This window comes from Lissotriton vulgaris, chromosome 12, assembly GCF_964263255.1.
Source record: "Lissotriton vulgaris chromosome 12, aLisVul1.2, whole genome shotgun sequence".
Classification (NCBI taxonomy): Eukaryota; Metazoa; Chordata; class Amphibia; order Caudata; family Salamandridae; genus Lissotriton; species Lissotriton vulgaris.
In genome coordinates this window covers 783,801,356-783,825,029 of record NC_141700.1, presented here as the reverse complement: position 1 = coordinate 783,825,029, position 23,674 = coordinate 783,801,356, and the positions used below count along the sequence as shown (strand labels likewise).

General features: G+C 45.7%; 1 protein-coding gene across 3 annotated transcripts in view; it reads right to left on the bottom strand.

Annotated features, from left to right (window-relative positions):
- The window catches only part of LOC147678711 (phospholipid scramblase 3-like), a 117,649-nt gene that overhangs the window by 8,747 nt on the left and 85,228 nt on the right, over positions 1-23,674 (bottom strand). For all 3 annotated transcript variants that reach the window (XM_086946165.1, XM_086946164.1, XM_086946163.1), the window contains 2 exons: positions 18,492-18,519; positions 8,862-9,040 (listed from right to left, as the gene is read on the bottom strand). In XM_086946165.1, coding sequence (XP_086802291.1) covers positions 8,862-9,040; positions 18,492-18,519 — 207 coding nt within the window. The remainder of the gene's footprint in view (positions 1-8,861; positions 9,041-18,491; positions 18,520-23,674) is intronic.

Below are 23,674 nucleotides of genomic sequence, written 5' to 3'. Positions count from 1 at the left end.
GGTCTAGGGACCATGGCAGAGTGAATAACCTACTTAAAAATTTTGCAGCCATGTTATGGCTAGACTTTCTAATTCGACAGAGGCTAAACAAATCTTACAAATCCAGAATTGGCTTCCTATAAGACAGAGAATTCAGTTCAAGGTACTGTACCTGGTGCATAAGGTGCTTTTCGGCAATGGACTTGTGTTCTTAAAAAAACATATTTGAAAAAACTACCAAGTGAAGTTCTTCCACTTGGTTAAGAGGAATTTTCTTGCAGACCCTAGAATTTGTTAGAGCAGGTCTGGAGGGAAAAGTTTTTCTATAGGTGTCCCAAACCTCTGGAAGTCTCTGAGGCTGTTACCTCAGTGACAGCATTCTCTGTCTAACTTTAGAAAGAACTTGAAAACTCAGCTGTTCTCACAAGATATTTCTTTTTCTTAGATACTGCTCGCTTGTTACCTTCAGCATTCCTTCTGTCTCGAGACCCTCGATGCACATTAGAAATGACAGCTAACATACCATACCATAACATAATAAGGAACTTCAAAGTCATCCTGTTTCAAAGACACTTTGAGTCAAAGAGCTCAATGTTCTATTCCTTTCTCTAAGCCCCACCTACGTTCAGGAACAATGGCTGGTTTCTACTCTTGATAATAAAGCTATGTTTTGTGTTATCATTAGTCAAAACTCTAATGCTCTTGGACCGCAATCACTCCACAGAAAACCACATAAATACATTCCATAAAGGAACAATGATATATATAAAGCCACTACAATTTCCCGGTTGCAGCCAATTACGATATAAAATAACTGACCACTCTCTATGTTCAACTTAGCGGTGCAGGAAAACCTCTGTGTATTTGGAACAGAAAATTGACTACGGGTCACTTGACATTCTGCATGATCTCTAGCCCCGTGTTGGTACTAGAGGTGGGTAGAACTCGCAGAGTTTCACTCCGTGGAATTCTGTGTAGTTACATGAAAACTCAGCATGATTCTGCAGAGTTCTGTGAGCATGCAGAAATCTGCACGCCGCTCTGCTTGCACTCAGTGGCGTTTCTTGTCACCCCCAGCTTGACAAAATGGCAAAAATCTGTAGAAAGTGAAGGTGCACCAAGGATAGAGTCGATTTTCTCCCAATATATTCAAAATATCACTTTAATATAGTTGGTAGTAAAAGAAGGACATCAGCCAACGCGTTTCGTTCCACTGGGGGGACTTCATCAGGGCAAGAATCCAAAGGATTGTGCGTGCACAATGCAATAACGCAGTGAAGAACGCGATCGAATTAAGTGAGTGATGTAGTCTCTGCGGTCCTCGAGGAAGGAGTAACCTCAGGACCGCAGAGACTACATCACTCATGCTGCAGGTTGGTGTGAACGCTCCTCCTGCAAGAACCCTGACACTTAACAAAACCGAGGAGGTTGCTGTGCGTGCTGGAGGCAGGCATTCTCTGGGGTTTTGGGGGCACTTCTTGTTAATTTTAAGGCCACACCCCTCACTGTGCAAGACATAGGGAAGTGCAGCTGCTGAAAGTGACTGAGGCAGGAGACTGTTGCTGCAAAATCGCTGATAATGCAGGTTGCCTTTGTGGTAAATTGTGGAACTGTAATCCCCTCTGGTCCTTGCAGTGTAGTTTGCCTTAATTGCTGCATCTGCACACTGCAAAGGCTACTAGTTTACCCTCTCCACCCTTCAGTGGCACCAAAGCGCCCAGACACCATAATTGCCCTCACCGTGTTTCAACAAAGTGCCTACTGCAGTAAGTGCCATTGCGAACGTGGTGTCGGCAAAGCATCACAGCAGTTAGTTACACATTTCTCTATGTCATCTGTTTTTACAATATGTTTACTATGTTACTTGTCATGGTACCAGCCTCTCTATGGTTAGTGGCTCCTATTTGCCCTGATCTTTGGGTTGCTCCCTTCCCATCCAAACTGTATTATACTCCCTCCTCCCCCGGGTCCCGTCTACTGCACCACCTTGTATGAAGCACTCAGAAGTAGCAGCATTGTGCAGTGCACTTTAAATACAACTGTGAAAGGAAAGGGGCCACTCAAGCCCCAGACAGAGATCTGGCTTTGGGTCAGCTTGAGGGCCTCTTTGAATCTCAATCCAAACTTTTTATGTGGCTCCTGTTCCTCCACTACTTGCCTTAATTACCATTTTCTTGAAAATCTTGTTTCTATTTGATTTATTATAGAATATGTGTTTTATGGAACATAATGTTTTGATTTAGTTCCTACCAAATGTAGAGACAAAGCTAACATATGATGTAAAACAGGAGAAAAGGCTGCTCATCTGGTCACTCCATGGCACAACCAGAAAACCTGGGATGGCTTCCAGATTTCCTGCTTGACCGAATGGTGTAACCTCAGGGAATTACCTTAATTCACTATGCCTCATTTTCCTCGACCTGGCCAGACCCAAGAAAAGCCAGCAAGGACACAGGAGGAGGTCATTATGTTGGCGTCTAGCGGTGTGACGTCAAGAGAATAAAAAACAATGGCGGCCTTTCACACCAGTGATTTTTTGGAAAGAGATTGTGCATTTCCTGATAACCGGTCCTTAATTTGTACCAGCAGTTAAAGGCATGGCACCAGCAATTATTTTGGGAGCCAGTTTTTTTTTTAACATCAGACTTTAATCCAAAGCAGCAAAGAGAGAAAGGCAGAAAAGGGAGAACCGGAGGAAGCGTAAGATAAGAAAACAGTGACACGCGGAGAAGCTTGCATGAAACAAAACATGCATAGGGTGTTCGACCCATGAGGTGGAGGCAAGACTTCGCAGCCTTGGTATTCAGCAGTGCCGCTTGTGATGCTGGGCTTCTCTGAAATACATTGGGCCCCACAGCTTAATTTTTATTTATTGCAAACTAAGCCCCATTGAGAGGCATGCACCGAATTTCCTCGTTTACCACAGTCAGGAGCATTTAATCCAAATCGTCACAAGGTGATTCTGATCACTGTGTGCCCATTTCTTATTGAAAATGTAATATGAGATGGAATTTAGCACATTCAGGCCAACGCTACAAGTTGCAAGTAAATGTAAATGTAGTGGTATACTTGTAAAGCGCACAGCTGCCCCAGCAGCCGAGCGTCCCGGCGCTGTATACCGCTGTGGAACCCTTCCTGGCTCTCCCTGTGTGAGGCCCCTCCTGGGCACCCCCAAGGTGAAGCCAGGCATCCCAGCGCTGTTGAGGACGTTGTGGAGATTAAGCAAGCTATTGGCCAGAGTTGCAGCGTGGGACCCAAGATTAGAGTAGGCGCCGAGGCGAGAATTATCAAGTCCGTGGACATTGAGCCCGAGACCCTGCCGCGTCGGGAATTGAACCCTGGTCCCGGGCCTGATCTCTGCTTCAGGGTCTGCCGCTTCTAACCAGTGAGCCACACTTCTCCAAGTAGCAAATGTGACTTATTTGGCACCCATAGCAAATCACTTATTTTATTTGAAGCTAGGGGAGAGGATGTGGTTTCACGGTTAGACTGCTGAATTTGGAACTGGGAAACCAAGGTTCGAGCCTCGGGGTCAACTCCACATCCTGGGATTCTGGGCAAATCACGTAATCTTCCTGTGCCTTCCAAAAAAAGATGAATGTGTCCTTGTGTAACGTAACTGGTGCTCATGTAAAGCAGTCCAATAACTTTGAGTTCTTGTTATATAAATCTGCACACAAAAAAAAGCTTACATCTCGACTGACGTTTCTTATAAATAATAATAAATATGTTTTCACCGATTAATGAAATCTGCTTCATACTTTAGGCCCTGGATCCTTTGATTCAATTATGACAGGGCTGGCGAGGATCAGAAGAGCCCTTCCGGTTTGGACAAAGTGAAGTCAGCTTTTTTTTAAAGCTAAAGAACAAAGATCGCGAGAAACGAGACCCGCACTGGGTTCATTTTCTCCAATGTCCCTGTCTTTTACAGTAACGTAGATTCTGCCCAATCTCAGGCTCTGTCTTCACACACCGTCTTACATATGTGCCTCGGTTTATGTTCGAAGATCTCCGGACATGTGTGCTGTACTCCCGCTCATACTCTGCCCATTATAGCAGCATCTTACCTTCAACACCGCAGCAGGTCCACAGTATTAGCACAGGACAGAGCACCCCAGCGGCCCAGGCCAATGTAAGCTGCAGCAGGCAGCGCTGAGAGCGCTGCGGCCTGCCCCATGATTATTTGCAGCGCTTCTCCGCAGCACTGCCACAAACTAGCCAGGCAGCCAGCTGCCACAAGACTCGCAAAACAAACTTCCTGTGCGGGCAGCGCTCCAACAGCAGGATATGACGTCCCCATCAATGAGGTCAGGCTGATAGTCAGAGGCTGAGCCGCGGGGATTGAAAAGCACAATAATAATACATTGTAGCAAGCAGTTGGGTGAGGCTGCCAGCAGACTGCTGCAAGCCCCAAGCTTGCTGGAGAAGCATGCTAAAGCCATTGTCGGTGCCGCGTCTGTGAGTGTAAGTGTACGGTGAGTGCGCTTAGGGGGCCCCCCGAGCTCGGGCCTCCCTGCACCGCAGGGGCTGCGGGGGCCTATGTTACTCCCCTGTGTTGTCGGCATTTAAGTGGTATGAAAATATTTTCTTGTTTTGGAATGGTAGTGAGGGGTTCCATGTAAATCTCAAAGAGTGTGGGAGAAAGGACCGAGCCTTGTGGCACCCCTCGGGTTAATGGCGAGATGTCAGACATGGAGATGTTGATTTTGATGAGTTGGGAACGGTTAAGTAGAAATGAAGAAAACCAATTCAGAATGTTGCCATCAGCTCCAATACATATTTGAAGGGCATCTAAAAGTAACTTGGGCCCGATTCACAGAATGAACTTAAGACTCAATCCTAAACTTACTACTATTTTGGTATTCACAGAAGGCACTTAATACTAATTCACAGAATAAACGTACTACTTTTTGTATTCACAGAAGTTAGGATTTTGTCTTAAGTTTGTCTTAAGACAAACTTACGACAGACTTAAGACAGACTTAAGACAGACTGTTCTGACATGGTTTTTGGCTCTATTTTGGAGTGATGATGACTTTAAGCTTGCTAACATCTATAATCTGTATTCTTACCTTGTGTTGGCCCTTTTAAGCCCTTTCTTCCAGACCTAGAAGAGGATAGCTGCTTTATATGATGATAGATCCCTTATTCTTGACTCTAATCCATCTATTGCCTATTGGCTTTGACATATTTATGTGTCCTTTGTAGTCCTGACTTTATATTACATATTGGTATGGTTTGTGTAGGTACTCTGACAGAGCTAAGGGTTATTTCATCCTTCTCAGGCCTACAGGGCCCAGAACTAGAGAGACTCCATTTTGCTTTCTATCCCTGCAGAGCTGAGATGCTTGTAGGGTAAAGGTAATATTTAAGTTTTGAGCTGTTGTTCGTCCTAAGCGAACCGGAGAGAACCGGCCAGAGCTGAATCTAATCAAGAAGTGTCCCTGGGCTCAGGTCTCTAGACGAAACAAGCAGTTGATCACTGTGGGAGCGTCTGGAGCAAGGAGCCTGGTGCATGGACCTGGTGGGAGGAGGCTGATGGCTGGAACTTTCCATGAGGAAACAGCATTCCATATTAGTGAAGTGCAGAGGCGGAGTTAGTGAGTTGAGCTGGAGTTGCAGAAAGAGTTCGAGCTAGAAAGAGCTGAGCTGGAGTTGCAGTGAGTTGAGCTGGAGTTGCAGTGAGTTGAGTTGGAGGAGCGGAAAGAGTTCGAGCTGGAAAGAGTTTGAGCTGGAAGCAGTTGAGTTGGATTGAAGCAGAGGAGAGGAGTGGAGTTTCAGAAGGAGTGGAGAATCAGAAAGAGTTTATGTTGAATTGGAGCAGAGGAGAGGAGTGCAGTTGCAGGAGGAGAAGAGAGAGAAGATGCTTGGAGCAGAGAGAAGACAGACAGACAGTCAGTGAGCTGGAACTGAAGGAAGCAGTCAGAAGCAGTTACTTATCAGGAGGAGTTGTGAATAGCTGGAGTCTGAAGTAATGCCTTTTAGAAGAGACTGAAGTTATATCGTGGATTAATCTGTGGGAGCAGCTGGAGTGAATTGGACATTGGCATGGAGACAATCAGATAGAGTGAAGAAGCTAGTGGAGCGAACGGTTATCAGAGCGGCAGAAACCATTAGACTGAAGTTGGAAGGTGGAGAGAGTTCGTGGGGGAGAGGAATCCAGTGCAGAGTGATCAGCGCAGATGTGTGTCCAAGAGTGCAGGAGAGGATCTAAGACGAGCTAAGGCACAGACGAGAGAGGAGCCCAGATGACAGCTAGAGCAAGACCTCACACCCCTCAGGTGATACCCTTCCTTTTTCCCAAACATTAACCTTGTCCTTATACTGTATGTATGGAGAAGTGTGGCTCACCGGTTAGAGCAGGCAGACCCTGAAGCAGAGGTCAGACCCGGGACCAAGGTTCAATTCCCGACGCGGCAGGGTCTTGAGCTCAAATGTCCATGGACTCGATAATTCTCGCTTCGGTGCCTGACCTAATCATGGGTTCACACTCTCCAACTCTGGGCATTAAGCTTGCTTAATCTCCACAACGGCCCCCCCGCGGCGGGATACCTGGCTTTCACCTTGGGGATGCCCTGTAGGGGCTATCTCACAGGGAAAAGCCAGGACGGGTTCCCAAGGCAAGCGCGGAGATACCCCTTCGGGGGTCGATTCTGGCGCTATATAAGAAACATAATAATAATAATAATAATAATAATAATAATAATAATAATCCTTTTTCTTTCAGTGGTGTGTTACAGTTCCTGTTAGTTACAGAGACCCCGCAGATCTGTGTATGTGTCTATTCCCATTTTATTGTTATTGTAATAAAGATACCCCAGTTCTTAGTGAACCAGTGTGCATGTGTTGTCCTTATGATAGAGCTAACCTTTCTCAAAAGGAAATAGGAGCGTTTAAATCAGGGAATAACTCTTGCATACAGTGTGTGTCTCTTGTTCTTAAAGCACAGGTAACCTTTCCTTCTAGTCAGGGGTTACAGCCAGAACAGATGCTGCCCCTGATCAGGTAAGTAGCCACTGAATAATTAGGGAGAGAGAGGAGCCCTTGAGCTAAAAGAATAGTTACACACTAAGTAATTCGGCCATTCCATAATATTATTGTAGTAGTGAACGTCTAGTGAATAGTGAGAGAAACTTCCCAACATAGAGAGAGAGAGAGAGCTGAGGTATTCATAGGAGAGTGATCGTCGTTGGTAAGCGGCGTTAATGAGAACACCAGGTGGGACACTGGTGCATAGATCCGCCGGATTGTGGATCGGGCTGTGAGTTAGAGAACACTGGGGGGGACACCAGTGCTTAGGTCTGCCAGATTGTGGACCGGATTGTGAGGAAGAGAGCACTAGGGCTGCAGACCGGTGTGTAGGCACGCAGGATTTCGGAGGTGCCGAGCGAGCACTGACTGTGGTCAGTGTGTAATGGTAAATAATCAGAACTGCCCCAGGGTAGATTAGTCTGGACCCATGTGGTCGCGAGACTATGAGGTATGAGTGTGGTGTAGGGTATGGACGTCCTTAGTAATCAGTGAGTATTCCTAGTAATCCCTATAGATTTAGTGGTGTTTCTGATGATATGAGCTTGTCTATTGCGAGTTCCCCATCCTCAGGTAGGTACCCAGGTGCCTGGATAGATGGGTCCTGAGGAGGGAGGTGGTTACGTTTTGGCCAGGTTGGTGGTGCTCTGATGAGCTGGTCCTATCTGGTCTGAGAATCCGGTCATAACACAGACTTAAGACAAACTTAAGACAGGCTTAAGAAAGACTTAAGACAAAATCCTAACTTAAGTTTGTCTTAAGTGTCTTAAGTTTGTCTTAAGACAAACTTAAGACAAAATTCTAGCTTCTGTGAATACCAAAAGTAGTAAGTTCATTCTGTGAATCGGGCCCCTTGTGATCAACTGTGTCAAAAACCGTTGAGAGGTCAAGGGGGACAAGCAGGCAGTATCTGTTTGTATCAAGGGAGCTGTGTATCTCATCTGTTATGCTCAGTATAGCTGTTTCAGTGCTGCATCTCTTCCTGAAACCGGACTGGTGTGATTTGAGTAAGTTGTTGCAGTCTAGGTGTTGTTGAAGTTGGGAGAGAACACATTTCTCGAGGATTTTTGTTAAGGAAAGGAAGGTTGGTAATGGGTCTAAAGTTCTTGGGCTCGTTCTGGTCTGCATTTGTTTTTTTTTTAGCAGGGTGGGTGACTTGGCCTTGTTTGAGGCAGACGGGTATCAGCCCGTTGCTCAAGGAGCTGCTAATGATCTTGGTTCATAGAGGGGTTAGGGTGCGATTTAGGTTTTTAGCCATAGCGGCAGGTAGTGTAACTGCGAGGTGGGGTGAGGGTTTTGAAACGTCAATCAGCATGGAGAAGTCTTCTTCTGTGAGGGGTTTGAAGACCTTCCAACTCTTCAGTTTAGGGGATGGGCTTTGGTATTGGGTTGGTCTTGTTGTTAAAGAGGGAGGAGTCTCAGTTTTGGGGATTATGGAGTGAACTAAGATTGGCGTTATTTCTGTTTTGGGTAAAGAGTCGCTGGGTTGGGTTTGTGTTTGGGTCAAAGGAGAGCTACATTTTGTTAATTTTCTCATTAATGAAGTTGGCTTGGTAGTCACATTGTAGTTTAGAGGCATCAGGATTTCCTTTGGGAGGTTTAGAGGTTTGATTTCGGATGATGTTGAAGAGCTCTGTGGGTTGGTTTTTGGTTTTGTCTAGGGTGTTTTGAAAGAAGGTGGCTTTCTCTTTGAGGATGTGTTTTTTGTAGGCGCTTATCACCAGATTCTGCCATTTTGACAAAACTAGATGTCACTTCTTAACATCAAAGGTATAAATCTTGGCACATGTATTTTGGGGGATGAGCCTAGAGTTCTGCCTCTACCACAGGAGGCATCTGGGCTGGTAACTTACCTTTTCAGTCCAGCTAAGTGCAGGGAGGAGGAGGTGCAGCACGTTCTTCTGGGAGTTGTCATACACTCTGATGTCCAGCGCGGGGCCAAACAACTTTCTCTTCTCCTCGGCATGGAATATCTTCTGGCTGACTGTGTTGAGGATCTCAAACTCACTGCAGTACTGGAACACGCTGTACCCTGGGGTGACACAAGAGTGGATTGTAAGAAGAGGGCACGGGTCCTAAGGAGGATAACACCACTCATACCCCCCACACCAGCCCCCACCACTAGTGTTACCTCCACACTCATGATGGGCGTCTACAGCAGTGATCAAGGGACTGAGCAAAAGCATTCATGCGGGAAGTGTCTCTTCAGCCATTAGCCACTAAGAAATATTTCAGGGGATGTCACCTTTCTTCACTTTAGTTCCATCTGTGATAGATACAGGTGCAGTTGTATTACTTGCTGTTTGGTGCAAATGTGACATAAGCAGATTTGAAGACCACAATGGATGGTTCATTGTAGCCTTTACTCAGGAAGTGGATGTCTGTTCTTTTGTGTGCTGTCTACATGTAGACAGTCGCATTTGAGATACATCAAGCTAACAAGTCTCAAATTCATGACAGACCTGTCCTTTATCTACAAAGATAATAATTCGATACACAGTTAGACACTCATTTTGAGTCAGCCAGAAGAGTATCCTTGGGGAAATTCTTCTGTGGTTGAGACTGAGGTGGAGGAGTTCCCACAACCACAGTTACCGTATGCGGGTACACTAGTCCTAGTTTACCTCGTGGGCATCTGGACCAGGTAAAACCATCCTTTGATGTGAGACAGGCAGTTGGCACAGGTGTACCACACCTGACAACATCCTACAACATGGTAGGAACAATCAACGCTTCGCTCCAGCAGCCATGAAACTGCCCTGCTCCTGGTACCTTCCTGTCCCCCTGAACCTCACCCCGTGATACGCATTGGCAATGCACCTATGCATTACCTGCTTAGATAAGATGGTAAATAGAGAAGAAAAGTCCTTGGAACCATGCATAATCATGCAGAAAAGGAAACGGACCATTAATCCTGGATCTGCACAGCTATAGCAAATTCCATGGCTTTATGCTTGTAATGCCTGGAGTTTGGGGGAAGGATTTCATATTTCTCTGCCTGTTATCCCCCCTTTAAAGGCCCAAGGAACTCGTAATTAGATTCTCAGCCAGAAAGTAAATTATTTGGAAATGTTAAGATAGACTTCGCATATGAGTTACGCTTGTCCTGATGAAGGCCCTATAATTGCTTCTAAAGGGTTGCAACGTATGTTGACGAGAGTCCACAACTGTAACAATTACAATTGATTGCATGTTTCCAGGGTTAACGTTTTACAGTTAACCCCTTTGCTGCGGGGGTAATTCCCCCACGGTGCAGGGGAGGGGAAGGGAGGCGCTGCGGTGCTCGTGACGAGCCCATCTCGTCATGAGGCACAGTGGAGCTGTGCTCATGACGAGCTGGGCTCGTCACGACTCCGCCCACTGATTGATTCTCCCACACAGGTGGGGAATCAATTGCACGTGGAAGTGCCGCGGCCGTTATGACGAGCCCAGCTCGTCATGAGCACAGCTCCACTGTGCCTCATGAAGAGCTGGGCTCGTATTAAGCATGGATGTGGTTAACACATTCATATCCGCAGGTTCGAAGTGAAGTACAGGGATAACCTATGATTATACTTAGAAGTGAATCAGGTGGTGCCCATAAGGAGAGTGTCCGAGTGAACTGTAAGTTAGGAAGAGCACACCTTCTCCAGGTCAGCCCAAAAAAGGACAACCAGGCTGAAACACTCAATGCAATGGTAAGCAACAAGAAAGGGACAGTCAGCAAAGCAAGCATGGCTTGCATAGCAGCAATGCACTTTGTTGCAAGCAAGACTTCCTCCACTGCAACATCGAAAGAAGAGTGAAAGTGTGGAGGTGACAGGGCTGAGCAGCAGAACATGTGTGTTATACTGCGATGTCCACAAGAACTGCAGTAGTGGATGTCTAATGGGGGTCTTGGGCAGACTAGGTATAAACAACTATAGCCAAAAAAAAAAGAAAGGAGAATGGGGAGAAGTGTTCGAGGGATTGACATCACTTTTGTTACTGACCTGTTGTGTGCTGCCTGTATGATCCTGTGTTCGTGTGGGGCCGGAGATGAGCGAATAATAATAATAATGATAATCCACATTTGTAAAGCGCGAACAATCACCCGTAAGGGCCTCTAGGTGCTGGGGGCAGTCGGGAAGATTAAGCAAGTTATTGCCCAGAGTCACATGGTGCTAGGCTAATCTGCCGCCGGCGACGGGGATCGAACCGCGAGCCCTCGGATTCTGGAGTCAGTCACCCTGGCCGCTGCACCACAACTCTTCCCCGTGAAGACTAGAACCCCACGTATGATCCTGTGTTTGTTTGGGGCCGCGGGGGAGCGAAGACTACAACCCCCAGCTCGCCCAGCGGGAGGACGCCACCAATGCTGATTGAACACTCCAGGAGGTGCTTACAACCCGGCCAGGGCTCCTTACTGACCTGTTGTGTGCTGCCAGTCTGATCCTGTGCTCGTGTGGGGCCGTGGGGGAGCGAAGACTACAACCCCCAGCTCACCCAGTGGGAGGACATCGCCAACGCTGATTGGACGTGTCACGAGGCGCGTGTAACCCGGCTAGGGCTCCTGTAGCCCGGGCAAACCCCGGGCCAAGGGCGGGACTGTCTGCAGCTGGAACAGGCTGGGCTAGGCCCATTCTCTTGGTCTGAACTTTTGCTGATCGAAGTACAACACCATAGTCGGCAAACGGACACCAGCTGTGTAATACCAAGGACTGGAGAGTAGTAAGTCTCCCTTTACGTTTTTTTGGTCATATTGACCTGTGGAATACATATCTAGTAAAATGGGCAGAAGAAGGGTGGGAGGCACAAAGCCAACAACGAGCCCCCCAGTATACCCAAGTGCACCACCATTGACAGCTTACTGTTGGGACATTATCTAAAGACATTATCTAAAGAAATTCATATAGCAGAGCGACGCTTGTTCATTACTGCATCAGGTCAAACCTGGGGGATTGGAGGTAGTGGGGGTGCCAAAAGTTTAACATCCGCCAAAGAAAAGCTGGGCCTAGGTAATGACCAAGATGACCAGCCTGCTGGAGGCACAAGCAAATCACTTTGTCAGACTTCTACACCAATCGAATTACAGCAGGGACTAACCTATAGCATCTCCGAATCAGCAACACCAAGAGCTGTTAAAGCCCCGAATGTGGTCCGCCAACGAGCAGCAAAACGTAAAAGAAAGACTCTTGTTGATACAAGAACTTCCGACGAACAACTTTTAACGGGGGGGGGATCATGGACATAATTCTATGGACACCCATATATTGACACCATTTTGGGACAAATAAACAACTGTTATTAGCAACCTATCAAACCCACATAAAGAAAGGCTATGTGGGGTGGAGGAGGAATTGAAAAAGCCAATATGGGCAGCCAAATGCAACAGGACGAGAGACTCCCACCAATAGGCAATGGTCCGAATAATGTCATAGGGGGTCACCCCCACACTCTGTCAGATTTGAAATGTTATTTCTGTAATGTACAGAATCAAAATGCTCCCTTTGCTATTTTCAAACTCTATTCCGTGTTAAGTTAGCATTAATGGCGCCATCTTTATTGGTGCCATCTTGTTCTGTAACTAAGATAAGCTTTTGTCTCATGTTATTTGCCTTAGCAGAAAGCTGCTGGGATGCATTTGCATCTCCAAGGTTAAGCCTCACTGAAGCATGGGAAAGTTGCATGTTAATGCATACCTTTCCCTGAGATAGAGGGTGCTCCCACTATTCCAGCTGCAAGCACCGACTGTATGACTTCGCCAGAGAGATAGTGTGTGCCTGGTCTCAGACTCTTAGCTCATCCTTTTGTACCTCCCTTTGTTCAGCCCAGGCTGTATTTTTTCATCAGGAGCGGGACTAGGGAGGTGTTGGAGAAGTTTATTCTATGTCACCAAGTGTTCAGAAGTCAGTCCCTCGACAGCCTTCCCATTGGGTTGGTAACACTGGACTCCACTGCAGTGTATTTACTAAGAAACCAGTTTGTTTGTGTTCTCTACTGCGTCATCAACTCTTCATTTCCTGGAAGGCTAGCGGAGGTTGGGAGTGACCCGGGTGACCCTAGTTGGGCCACTTCTTTCAGTTTGCGCCAGAACAGGGACTTCACCAGGTGACCCATCCCGCCCATAGTCGGGCTGTGGGGTCAGGGTTGCATCCGGTCGGATGAGCGGATCGGGGATCCCCATATGATAGAGCCTGGTTCTCGCGGCTGCCCTGCCTGTCTGATCGGCCGGCTCCCTGTCTAGTGGTCATCTCGGCTAGGGTCCTGAGAAGGCAAAACCCTTGGATCTGACTGTTTTGTCCGAAGAGTCGGCAGTGGAGAACAATGTTGTTTGACCTGTGTGCACCAGGTGAGTTCATCTTGATATTTAGTAAGTGCAGCACCGTCTTGGTTAACTTGGTGGGTCTGCGAACCCTTGTGATACGGAGCGGACATTGGTGTGCTCCCACAAGACCTAGTTACCATACATTTGCCACCTGCTAGTTGTCCATATGTGGCTGCTCTAGTTAATGTCCCCGCTAAAACCAGGGGTTAGGGAAACCACAGAATGTCTGAACAATAAGGTGGTTCATTGGCTTAGGAACAGACATTTATTTACCCCAGTAGAGCACAAAAAATCTTGCCCACAAGGAGAGTGGGGTGGATTGGGCCTCTGGAAAAAAACCTTGGGGGTTATTGCATTATAATTAATTTTAAGAGCACAAGAACTGGCAGTGGAATCCACAAAACGACAGGGGCATTACCAATGGAGACACCAGACGTGAGCATACTCCCACTGGTTTTTTTTACCGTCACTTGAGGGGCTTAGACCAATGTCACACTGGTGTATCGAACTTTCAAATAGAGATGGCCTCCTAAAGCTTGTACCCGCCCGTGGACCAGAATTTGCAATTCCCAACAGATATGAAATGCTGAGTAGACTAGATGATAATGAATAACTTAGCACTGATCCAAGCCATGCTGGGGGCTCCAGGGATCACCAGAGCGGGTATTATACAAGAGATTCCATAGCCAAACAGACAATGCACCAATCCCAGAAAGTCTGTACACTTTCCATGCAGGTACCCTCAATCCGCGGGATGGTAGTAGCTACATGCGATAAGACAATCAGTGATGATAACCTTAGTACCCCTAAAAAAGTATCAACTACTTACCCGGCAGAACGGCCCCATACAGAAGGGTTTGAGTTTGAAACTTGAAACGTGAATGGACTAGCCAAGAAGGCTGCAAATATTGATTGGGTCAACTCCATTTCTGGTTATGACATTAAATGTCTACAAGAAACCTGGTGTATAAGTCTGGGACATGTGGAAGGATATTCCTCACACTTCCTAGCAGCCAAAAGATCACAAGCTGGACGAGCAAAGAGGGAGCTACAAACACTTATTTCCAATAAAATCTCCAATAATGTTAAAATGGTTGCATCCGTGGGCCCCCATGCACAAATGTTGTGGTTAAGTAAAAAGGGGGGGGGGGGGGGGGGAGACCTGATAATTGTAAATTTCTATGACAATATTTTTGACTCTACACGTGGTAATGTGGTAACAGCTCTTGATCATGGCTTAGAACCCTTTTTATCTCCAATCAGTACGGAGTATGTTTTACTGTGGGCAGTAGATTTTAATCTACAGGCATGCAAGGTACTTAATACCACGGCATGTGGCCACATATACGAGGAAGGAGAGGGAAATTAACATTTTTACCACAACGACCATGGGGAAGCGCTAAATCAGATGATCACTAAATATGATTTGCAACTTCTTAGGGGGGGGGGGGCTGTGGTCCGAATGGGGATTTAGCCTCAACTTTTATATGGAGAAATCTATTCTCCATTATAGATCATGTATTAGTCTCCGCCCCTGCTGTTTACATGTGTGGCAACCTTTGTGTTGTACCCTCCTTATTTAGTGATCATAATCTGCTTAAACTAACGTTCTTCTTCTGGGGCAAAAGGAATGATGTATTTGATTTAGTAAACCACATTGACCTGGTTAGAACAAATGGGGTTAGAATTAAATGGACGTGTGTTTACCCATGCTTGATTATGAGGAAAATAGTAGTTTCTAATCACAGGGAAATAACATAATGTCTCCTTGATGAAATCCACCCACTATTAGTGAACTAAGAATTTCTGTTCCATCGTAAATTCCATCAAATCACTTTTAACAAAGAACCTTGGGCCTTCATGTAACAAAAAAAGGGGTGGTTTGATGGTACTTGCACTAAACTTCACAAATCTTAAAGCATGTCTTGTCTACATCACCACGAGATTTATTAACCATCAAAACTCTACGGCATGATTACAAAATAGCTATATCTGCTGGGAAAAAGACACTCAAGGCTGAGGCATGGAAAAACTTGGCTATCTGCTGCAAAAACCAAGAATAACAAACTTTTCTGGGATACAGTAAATGCTCCCTTTCTGAAGAGTGGTAATATCCCAGAATTCGGTTCTTTTGTTTCTTCAGATAACTGGGTTAAAAAAAAAGTTTTTAACAATAACAGGGAGATGATGGGAGGGTGTGAGCGGCAAATATGAGAGGGAGACATCTCCCGCTGAATATCACTAATGAGAAGTCCTCCAGGCAATTTAGGCGAGTGCCGGGGGTCGGGCCCACACGCCCGGATGGTGTCCCAGTTGATGTGTTTAAATCTGCCCCTGTGTGATGGGGACCAATCCTAATGTGAGTGTTTAATTCAGCTGCCACTGATATAATCCCACAGACATGGGGAGAATCAATTACCATACCCATAAAGGTGAAAAACAAACCCTAGAAACTATCGTTCCATCTCACTTTTAGACACTGCCTTGAAAGTGACGAGCGGGGTTTTGCAGCTAAGACTTGAGGAATGGAAACTGGAGTACTAGGTTTTAACCCCGGTGCAGTTGGGGTTCAGGAAACGACTTGGGACCCTTGAGCAATGCACTAATTTAGAGCTACTTATCGGCAAGTATAATAGGGCAAAGGCAGGTACCATGTATTTATGCTTTGCCGATTTAAGTTGTGCATTTGATCTGGTCGATCATAATTTATGCTGGCCAACCCTGATCTCTATGGGAGCAACAAGGGCGATTATTGGGTTTCTCTCTCGTCTGTACGAGAACTTAACTTGAGTTTGACGGAGAGAGCATCCGTGGCTGCCTTGGGGCTGTCTTCGACTGGTTTCAAGGAAGCAGCCTCAAGTGCAACCCTGATAAATCAGAGGTGCTCTTCTTTGGATGTCAGGCAGACCCGCCTTGGCAGGACTGGTGGCTGGTGAATATGTCTCCTCCGTCATCTTCCTCCTCGGTGGCAAAAAATCTTGGGGTTAAAATTGATAATAATCTATCACTGAAGTCCCAGATAACAGGCCTTACGGGCACATGCTTCGGTCTCCTGAAAATGCTACGAAAGTTTCTCCCTCTGCTTCCTCTGGTCCATCGGAGGTTGACGGTTCAGGCCTTAATTTGTTCCAGGCTCGATTATTCTAACGTTCTATATTTGGGTCTCCCGGACTACCTATTGCAAACGCTTCCTGTCAGAAAACGTATTATCTTTAAGGCACTTAAATTGGCCCACAAGGCACTTCATGCTGTCGGGGCCAATTACATTCAGAAACGGTTTACTTTCTATAAGCCTACAAGATCCCTCAGGTCTGAATTCCTTGGTCTGGCTACGGTTCCCATCATTAGAAAAGCTAGGATAGGGGGACGCTCTTTTAAACATCTTGCTCCTAAGCTGTGGAACTCCCTCCCCCTGGAACTCCGTTTCACCCCAAATCTGCTGGCCTTCAGAAAGGGTTTGAAAACTTGGCTCTATACTCAATGATCGGTCTGTTTCCTGTTTCTTATCTTCTTTGTTTTCAGCTATGGGTCAGAAGGCGCCGGGACACTCCTTGGAGTAGCCGAGCGCTATATAAGACACCCATAACATAACATAACAACTAGTCAAGTTAGTTTTGGCCCTCAGGGGGCATGTTCATCTAAATTTAAAGTGGGACAGGGAAAATGCAAGGATGCGTGTTAGCACCAATTTTATTCTCCCTTTTTATTAATTGGCTAGATAATTATCTACAGACAATACAGGCCGATGGCCCCAGGGTGGCAGGTCATCCGATACCTGTTTTATTATATGCGGACAACGCTGTACTTTTAGCCAGAATTCCGGTAGGCCTCCAGAGACTGATGGATGTGTTTTCAACATTTATGACACAAAGGAAATGGTAATTAATCAATCAAAAAGATTTACCATGGTCTGTGGGAATATACCAATACCCAGCAAAACTTTTTTTATTGACAGTACCCCAATTAATACTGTTAATTCCTTTTGCTATCTTGCCATTTTATTTTCGGATAACGGCTCCTGGTCCCAACATATTTCAAACACCAGATCTAAAATTAGCAGGGCAATCCAGTGAATTTTTTAATTTTCTTCCAAATTAGGGAATCGACCTATTAGCGAGCTAACAGTTATATATAAAGTGAAAGGAGCAAGCATAGCCCTTTCCTGGGCAGGTCTTTGGGGCCTCGTAAAAAGCAAATGCAAGAAAACTGTTTCCTGAAACGTTTACTATATTTACCGCCATCTGCTTCAAATTCTATTGCACATCAGAAGGTGGGTCTCCAGTTTTCAGCAGATCTTTTATTGGTCAGACCACTGTTATTGTGAGACTCAATTTGGAAAAGGGAAGAAACTGCTTTTAACAAATCAATTATTTTAGATTGTCTTAATTTGCACGATGCACAAAAAAATCTGTGGTTATTATATATTAATTCCTCTTTAGAAAATGTGTTTAAGATATCAGTATGATTAGAGACATCAACAATATTGTCCCATACATAGAAGGAGATCAGAGACTCCATATTTACAATATAGGCTGGATTTGAGATCGAAGGCTGAGCGGAATAAACCTACTGCCGCCCTGTACACATCGTATAGCTTAGAGGAGGGTGCTAATAATTACTTGACATACGTGACCTATGTCCAGCTCTGTTTTTTGCTACTAAGATTGAGATGTGGCATTGTTCAACCCCTCGTAGCATTTCCAAAAATAAGGACTCATCCATCCCGTGGAACCATGCCCATGCGATAACAAAAGTGAACAGAGCACATGACACTTCATGTTGTTTTGTAACTTTTATCATCATTTAAGGTGCTTTTATCTTAAACCATTGTTTGTTGCCCATAACATTAGGTCCCAAAAGGTAGCAATGAAATTCCTGGTGACACTAGGTGACCCCCTGCTATGTTACAACTATGCCATGTTCATTCTGAAATTGATCAATGCGAGGAAAAGCATCGAACTATAGTATAAAAATTGAATTGATTTTACTAATCCTGTAATTGATTTCCCTTTATGTGGGAGCAAATGTTCTTGCCTAGATATTTTTGCAAAACAAAGTTTTTGTACGTGATGTTCTGACATAGAACTGGACTCAAGTGCTTGTGCCTTTACTTGCCGTCTCTGTATTTATATGTGCTTTGTCTTAGTGTGCATAAGTCACCTCGTCAGTGTCAAGTAAAATGAAAGAATGTACTCACTCTTCTGATGGATTAGAATCTGGTCCACCTGCAGAGGGTAAAAAACACAGAACTCAGTCTTGGGAGCACTAACTGAAGGCATAACACACTGAGCGAAGGACTAGACACTTTGACTGATGCAGCCAATCATTTGTTCATTCATCCAGTCATTCATTTATGTATGCATGCACGTATTTATGTATTTATTCATGCACACATCCATTAATGTATACATGTATTTATTTATTCATTCATGTATGAATTTAAATATTCATTCATCCACACATTAATTTATGTATGCATGTATTCGTTTATTTATTCATCCACTCATTGATTCATGTATTTATGTATGTATTGATTTATTCATTCATGCACTCATCCATTAATGTATGCATGTATTTATTTATTCATTCATGTATGAATTTAAATATTCATTCATCCACACATTAATTTATGTATGCATGTATTTGTTTATTTATTCATCAACTCATTCATTTATGTATGCACATTTTTAACATAGCTAGCTTCTTGACTGCAGCAGTCAGAATACTGAAAAACAGAAGGACCGCTCTTATTTAGTATATTTTAAATGTAATGAATCATTCCTGTGTATTTTGATGATCTAGATTTTGAACTATCTGTATTTTTGGATGATTGTGTTTTTGTAATATTTTCAAGGATTTTTTAGTGTGTTAGTATGCTTTTAAATAACCGAATAAAGTGAATTTGACTGACTGACTGACTGTATGCATGCATGCATTTATTATTAATTCATCCACTCATTTGCTTCTGTGTGTATTTATGTATGTATTCACCAACTCATTCATTCATGTATGATTGTATTCATTCATTCGTTTATGTGTTTTGCAAAGTCTTAGCCCGTGACTTGACAAGCAGAATACAGGTAGTACTGGAGGTGATAATAGGTCAAAGCCCTACAGAGAGTTTGTAGGGCTCTATGGAAGGGGGAGGGGCCAGGCTCTGGGGCTTTGTTTTAGGCTTCTGTGGGGGATGAACCGCACAGGGAGGGGCCAAGGGCCAATTTAGAGAGGGGAGGGCCAGTGAGGGACATGACCCTGGTGGGGGAGGAGCACCTCTGATGAAGAGGCTTGCCTTCGGCCTCCTCGCCCACGCACGATACACCTGTTCTTTGGTTTCTCGGCTCTAGTCTTGGCGGGTTCCACAGCTCTCGGCCCAGGACACTGATCATTTTACCTCGGTGGAGTCTGAGACTGGATCCGGCTTCAGTGGCCAGGCTCTTATTCACTGCACCCCTCCTCGGGTGTCCAGGCATCTGTGAGGGGGCACCCTTCTTGGGGGCTTTTCAGCCACCCCACCAGACTCCGGGCATGGAAGCCACAGGAGCTGGAGAGACCCTTTAACATGAAGGGTGGAGGGCGGGAGCACTCCAGGGGGGAGAGGCAGGTGCAACACTGGACGAGGTGCATCTTGGGAACATTCTTTAAGCTGAAGGAGACCCCTCCACCCCCCAAAAAACAGCTGCATATTTAAAAGTAGGCAAACCCTTTCCAAACCTTGGCATGCACATGGCGTACACCCATGTGTGTAAACACGTCACAGATCAATATCCTTCACCAAACCCCTCCCACCCGATCTTTCCCTCCTTAAAACTCTGCACTTGAGCCCTTTGACATTATCGCCATTTTGAAAGCATTTTCCCAGAATTCCTTGCAAGGCGTGGCCTAGCTCTGGCTCCACCACCTGCCTTTCACGCATTCCCCTCCACCTCCCTTTTACTCATCCCAAGCCTCCTCCTACTGCTATGAGCTCCATACCAGATTACCAGACTGACATGTCTACCACTCAAATTAATTTAATATTTCACTATACTAATCCCCCACTTATCCTTTATGGGTTCCGGAGTAGCATGCTACTCGACGAAAAAGCACTTCAACACCTCATCAGGGGCAGCAAGCCCTAGATAAATGAAACCTTTTTACCTCTTCTACCCCTCTTCTACCTCTTCTACCTCTTCTACCCCTTCGCTATCCTTCTTAATCCAAATAACCAACTAACATATCCACCACTCAAATTACTTTCATATTTCACTATACTAATTCACCACTAACACTGCTGTGGCCTGTGGCACACGCAGTGGGCCCTGTAAGAGGGGGGCCCTTAATGCCGGATGAGGCCCCTCCCCACACCCTGTTGAAAGGGTTGCCTACTTTGGGAGTCCCTCATACGTCTGGCACCTCTGTGGCGTCATTTCCGGTACACAATGGCCGGTTTTCCAGTACTTATAAATGCCCCCACCCACTGACTACCCTCTTTGTCCCCCACTGGACTCGCTGTCATGGCACGCAGCGAGATGAGCAGAGGCAGGCAGTTTCATTTTGTTCTTGTTTGAGGTGAGCAGTATAGGCGTTTTAGATTCTCGGGTCTGTTAATTTGTATTGCGGCCTCTGCTCTTCTGCTTGTAGCGCTTTGGAGCGCCGGTAGGAATATGTTGAGCGTCACATCCGCTCTAAGATTTGATTGGAGTGCCACATCAGCGTTGTGTGCTCTGAGGAGGCTTTGCTGCCCGGCCGTGAGGCATGTGTTGCTGCTGGAAGCGGCTATATCAGGGGAGAGGATGTTGCATAACGGCCAGAGCCACCGACTTTAGGCTGGGAGGCTTCCTCATCTTGAATTATTGTGGAGTGAGATCATATCCGCCACATAAATAACGTAACAGTGCGAGGATGCACTGGTTGACACTGTAGTTGGTGCCACCTTCTTCGTTGGCGGGGATGCAGCGTTAAAGAGGGCCGCACCTGTGTGCAGAGAATTGGAAACATTTTGGAAGGACCTGAACACCAGTCTCTTCGGCATTCTAAAATCATGATTCCAGGTCAATTTGGGGAACTTTTGCAGGGTTTTCTTTGCCGTTGAATGTGCCTTGTTAATTGTAAACTCTTTGGGGCTTATTTACAAGACTCTTGCGCCACTTTTGCGTCATTTTTAACATGAGAAAAGTGATGTATGGGTGGCAAATGGGGTAGGCAAACCCCTTTGTTTTGTATCTGGCCTGCATAACAGACAGCTATTCATAGAGAAGGGCAGGAAGATGTGAACAAAAACAGCGATTAATAACTGAATGTCATAGCCTTTGAACTACCAGGCCAACACCGGGAGGCTCACGTACTCGAAAATGTAGGACCGGTCCCTAGCCAGGTGAGCACCAGACCGGGCTAAGGTTGGAGGTGGATAAAAAATCGGCCCAGGCACACCAAAAAGAAATGGCCCACATTTGTGTATTGCCTTTCTGCAAAACACTGCTTCAGCGAAGTTTTATGAAAAGAAAGGGGGTGGGGGGCATGTTTTATTAACTTAACTTAGATATTAAAAAAAGGCACAGATTAGTTCACACTGCTGAGCCACACATGAGTGCAAGTAGGACCACTTCTGCTCAGGCCCCCTGTTTCCGCTCAATCAGTATACCTTAATGGGCGGGACCAGAGAGAGAAAGGGAGTGATAACTCCGCCCATCTGCCTTTAGAAAGGCCACTCAGGCCCCCACTGGGCCGCTGGCGGCATCCTAACAGCACAGACAGCCCCCAGGCTGCCCAAACAAGCAGCCCACAGCTGGAACTGGGCTACCAGCCCTTCGGTCATTTTCCGAGTGCCCGCGTCACCAATCTGACCCCTGTTAGGATTACAAAATAGGATTAAAGGTTATATCCCAGGAACACATTGTTTCATTCAGAATGCAAGGGTCAGCCTATTGTCGTAAAGGTGTAACACGAAAGTTGAACTCAAACCGGGACGAGGCATCCTGTTAAGAAAAGTGGTTGAGTACTTTTCTATGAAAGGCTTACTTTTATTTCCGTACAGCCGAATGACCTGGGGAACACTCCCCCTGTTCAAGTATACTTACTCTGTGCCAGCTGGTGGTCAGGTTAGCAAGCCAGCCTATCAATATGCTGTTTATATTACCGCATTAGGGGAGCCACCATTTATTTGATTTCTTTATTTATTTTATTTATTTTACCATTATAACTGAACTGTAAATTGGCTGTAAACTGGATATGGTGTGACTGTTTAGCATTTCGCTTCAAATCTGCGTGCCGGCGGGAGGGCTGGATAACGAATTGAATGTATTAATGTATATATTTGTGTTGCAAGTGGAGTTACTGGTCGATAGGGAGGCTGATTGATACGAGGGGTAGATTTTCAGGAGCACAATAAGGGGGCATTAAGCCAAAAGTCCAGGGGCCTCATTTATGAAAAGTGACGCATCGCTGCGTGAAAACAGCGATGCGTCACTTTTCACTGCGCACATCTTGCGACACCAATGATGCGTCATATTTAATGTATGACGCATGTTGTCACAAGGACTTAGAGATACGTCAGTATTTCCGACGCATCTGTAAGCGCAAAAGTGACGCATTGCTGGAGTGTGTCACAAAAGTGACGCAACTCCAGCAATGCGTTCTTTCACATAGGGAAAGCCCGATGTGAAAGGGCTTGTGTCAGTCTTACGTCTGCTGTAAGGCAGGCGCAAGATTTTGACGCAACAACATCCTAAAAGTGATGCAGTGAAATCTCATAGATTTCACTGCGTCACTATTACGAGGCTTTTTGCGGGGGAACGCCCCCTCTGCATACATTATACCTGACGCAGGTATAATGTGGCGCAGGGGTTTAAAAAGTGACGCATCTACCTAGATGCGTCACTTTTTAAATATGGAGCAACAAGGCGCATTTTGTACGCTGCTGGTGCGTCACAAAAAGTGACGCACGGGCGGCGCAAAACTGACGCAAGGCCTCATAAATAAGGGCCCAGGAGTCTTTAAGGCAGAACCCTAGTTGAAAAATACTGCACCTCGCTAGTCCTTCAGGCGGTTGTAAGCCTGAACAACGGGGCTTGCCTGAATATGCTCTGCCCCATAAAAGGCATGAGTAAACGTGATGGACTAGGGTGCCATAGTATGTAAAGGGGATAACCCCCACATAAAGGGTAGCACTGATTGAGTTGGCCACGGTGAAGCTTGGCTCATCAGGCGGGCAGCGCAGCTTAGGTCAGTCACCGCTGCCTGCCCTTGGATCGCCTGAAAGTTAACCGGCAAGTTGGCATACTCCTTGTAATTTAATAAACCTTCAGCAAACTGTTTTCCCAACTAAACTTGTGTGGACTGGTTATTTTGCACAGACTGACTATTATTGCGGGGGTTACGGATATCAGCGCTATGGATGGGTTC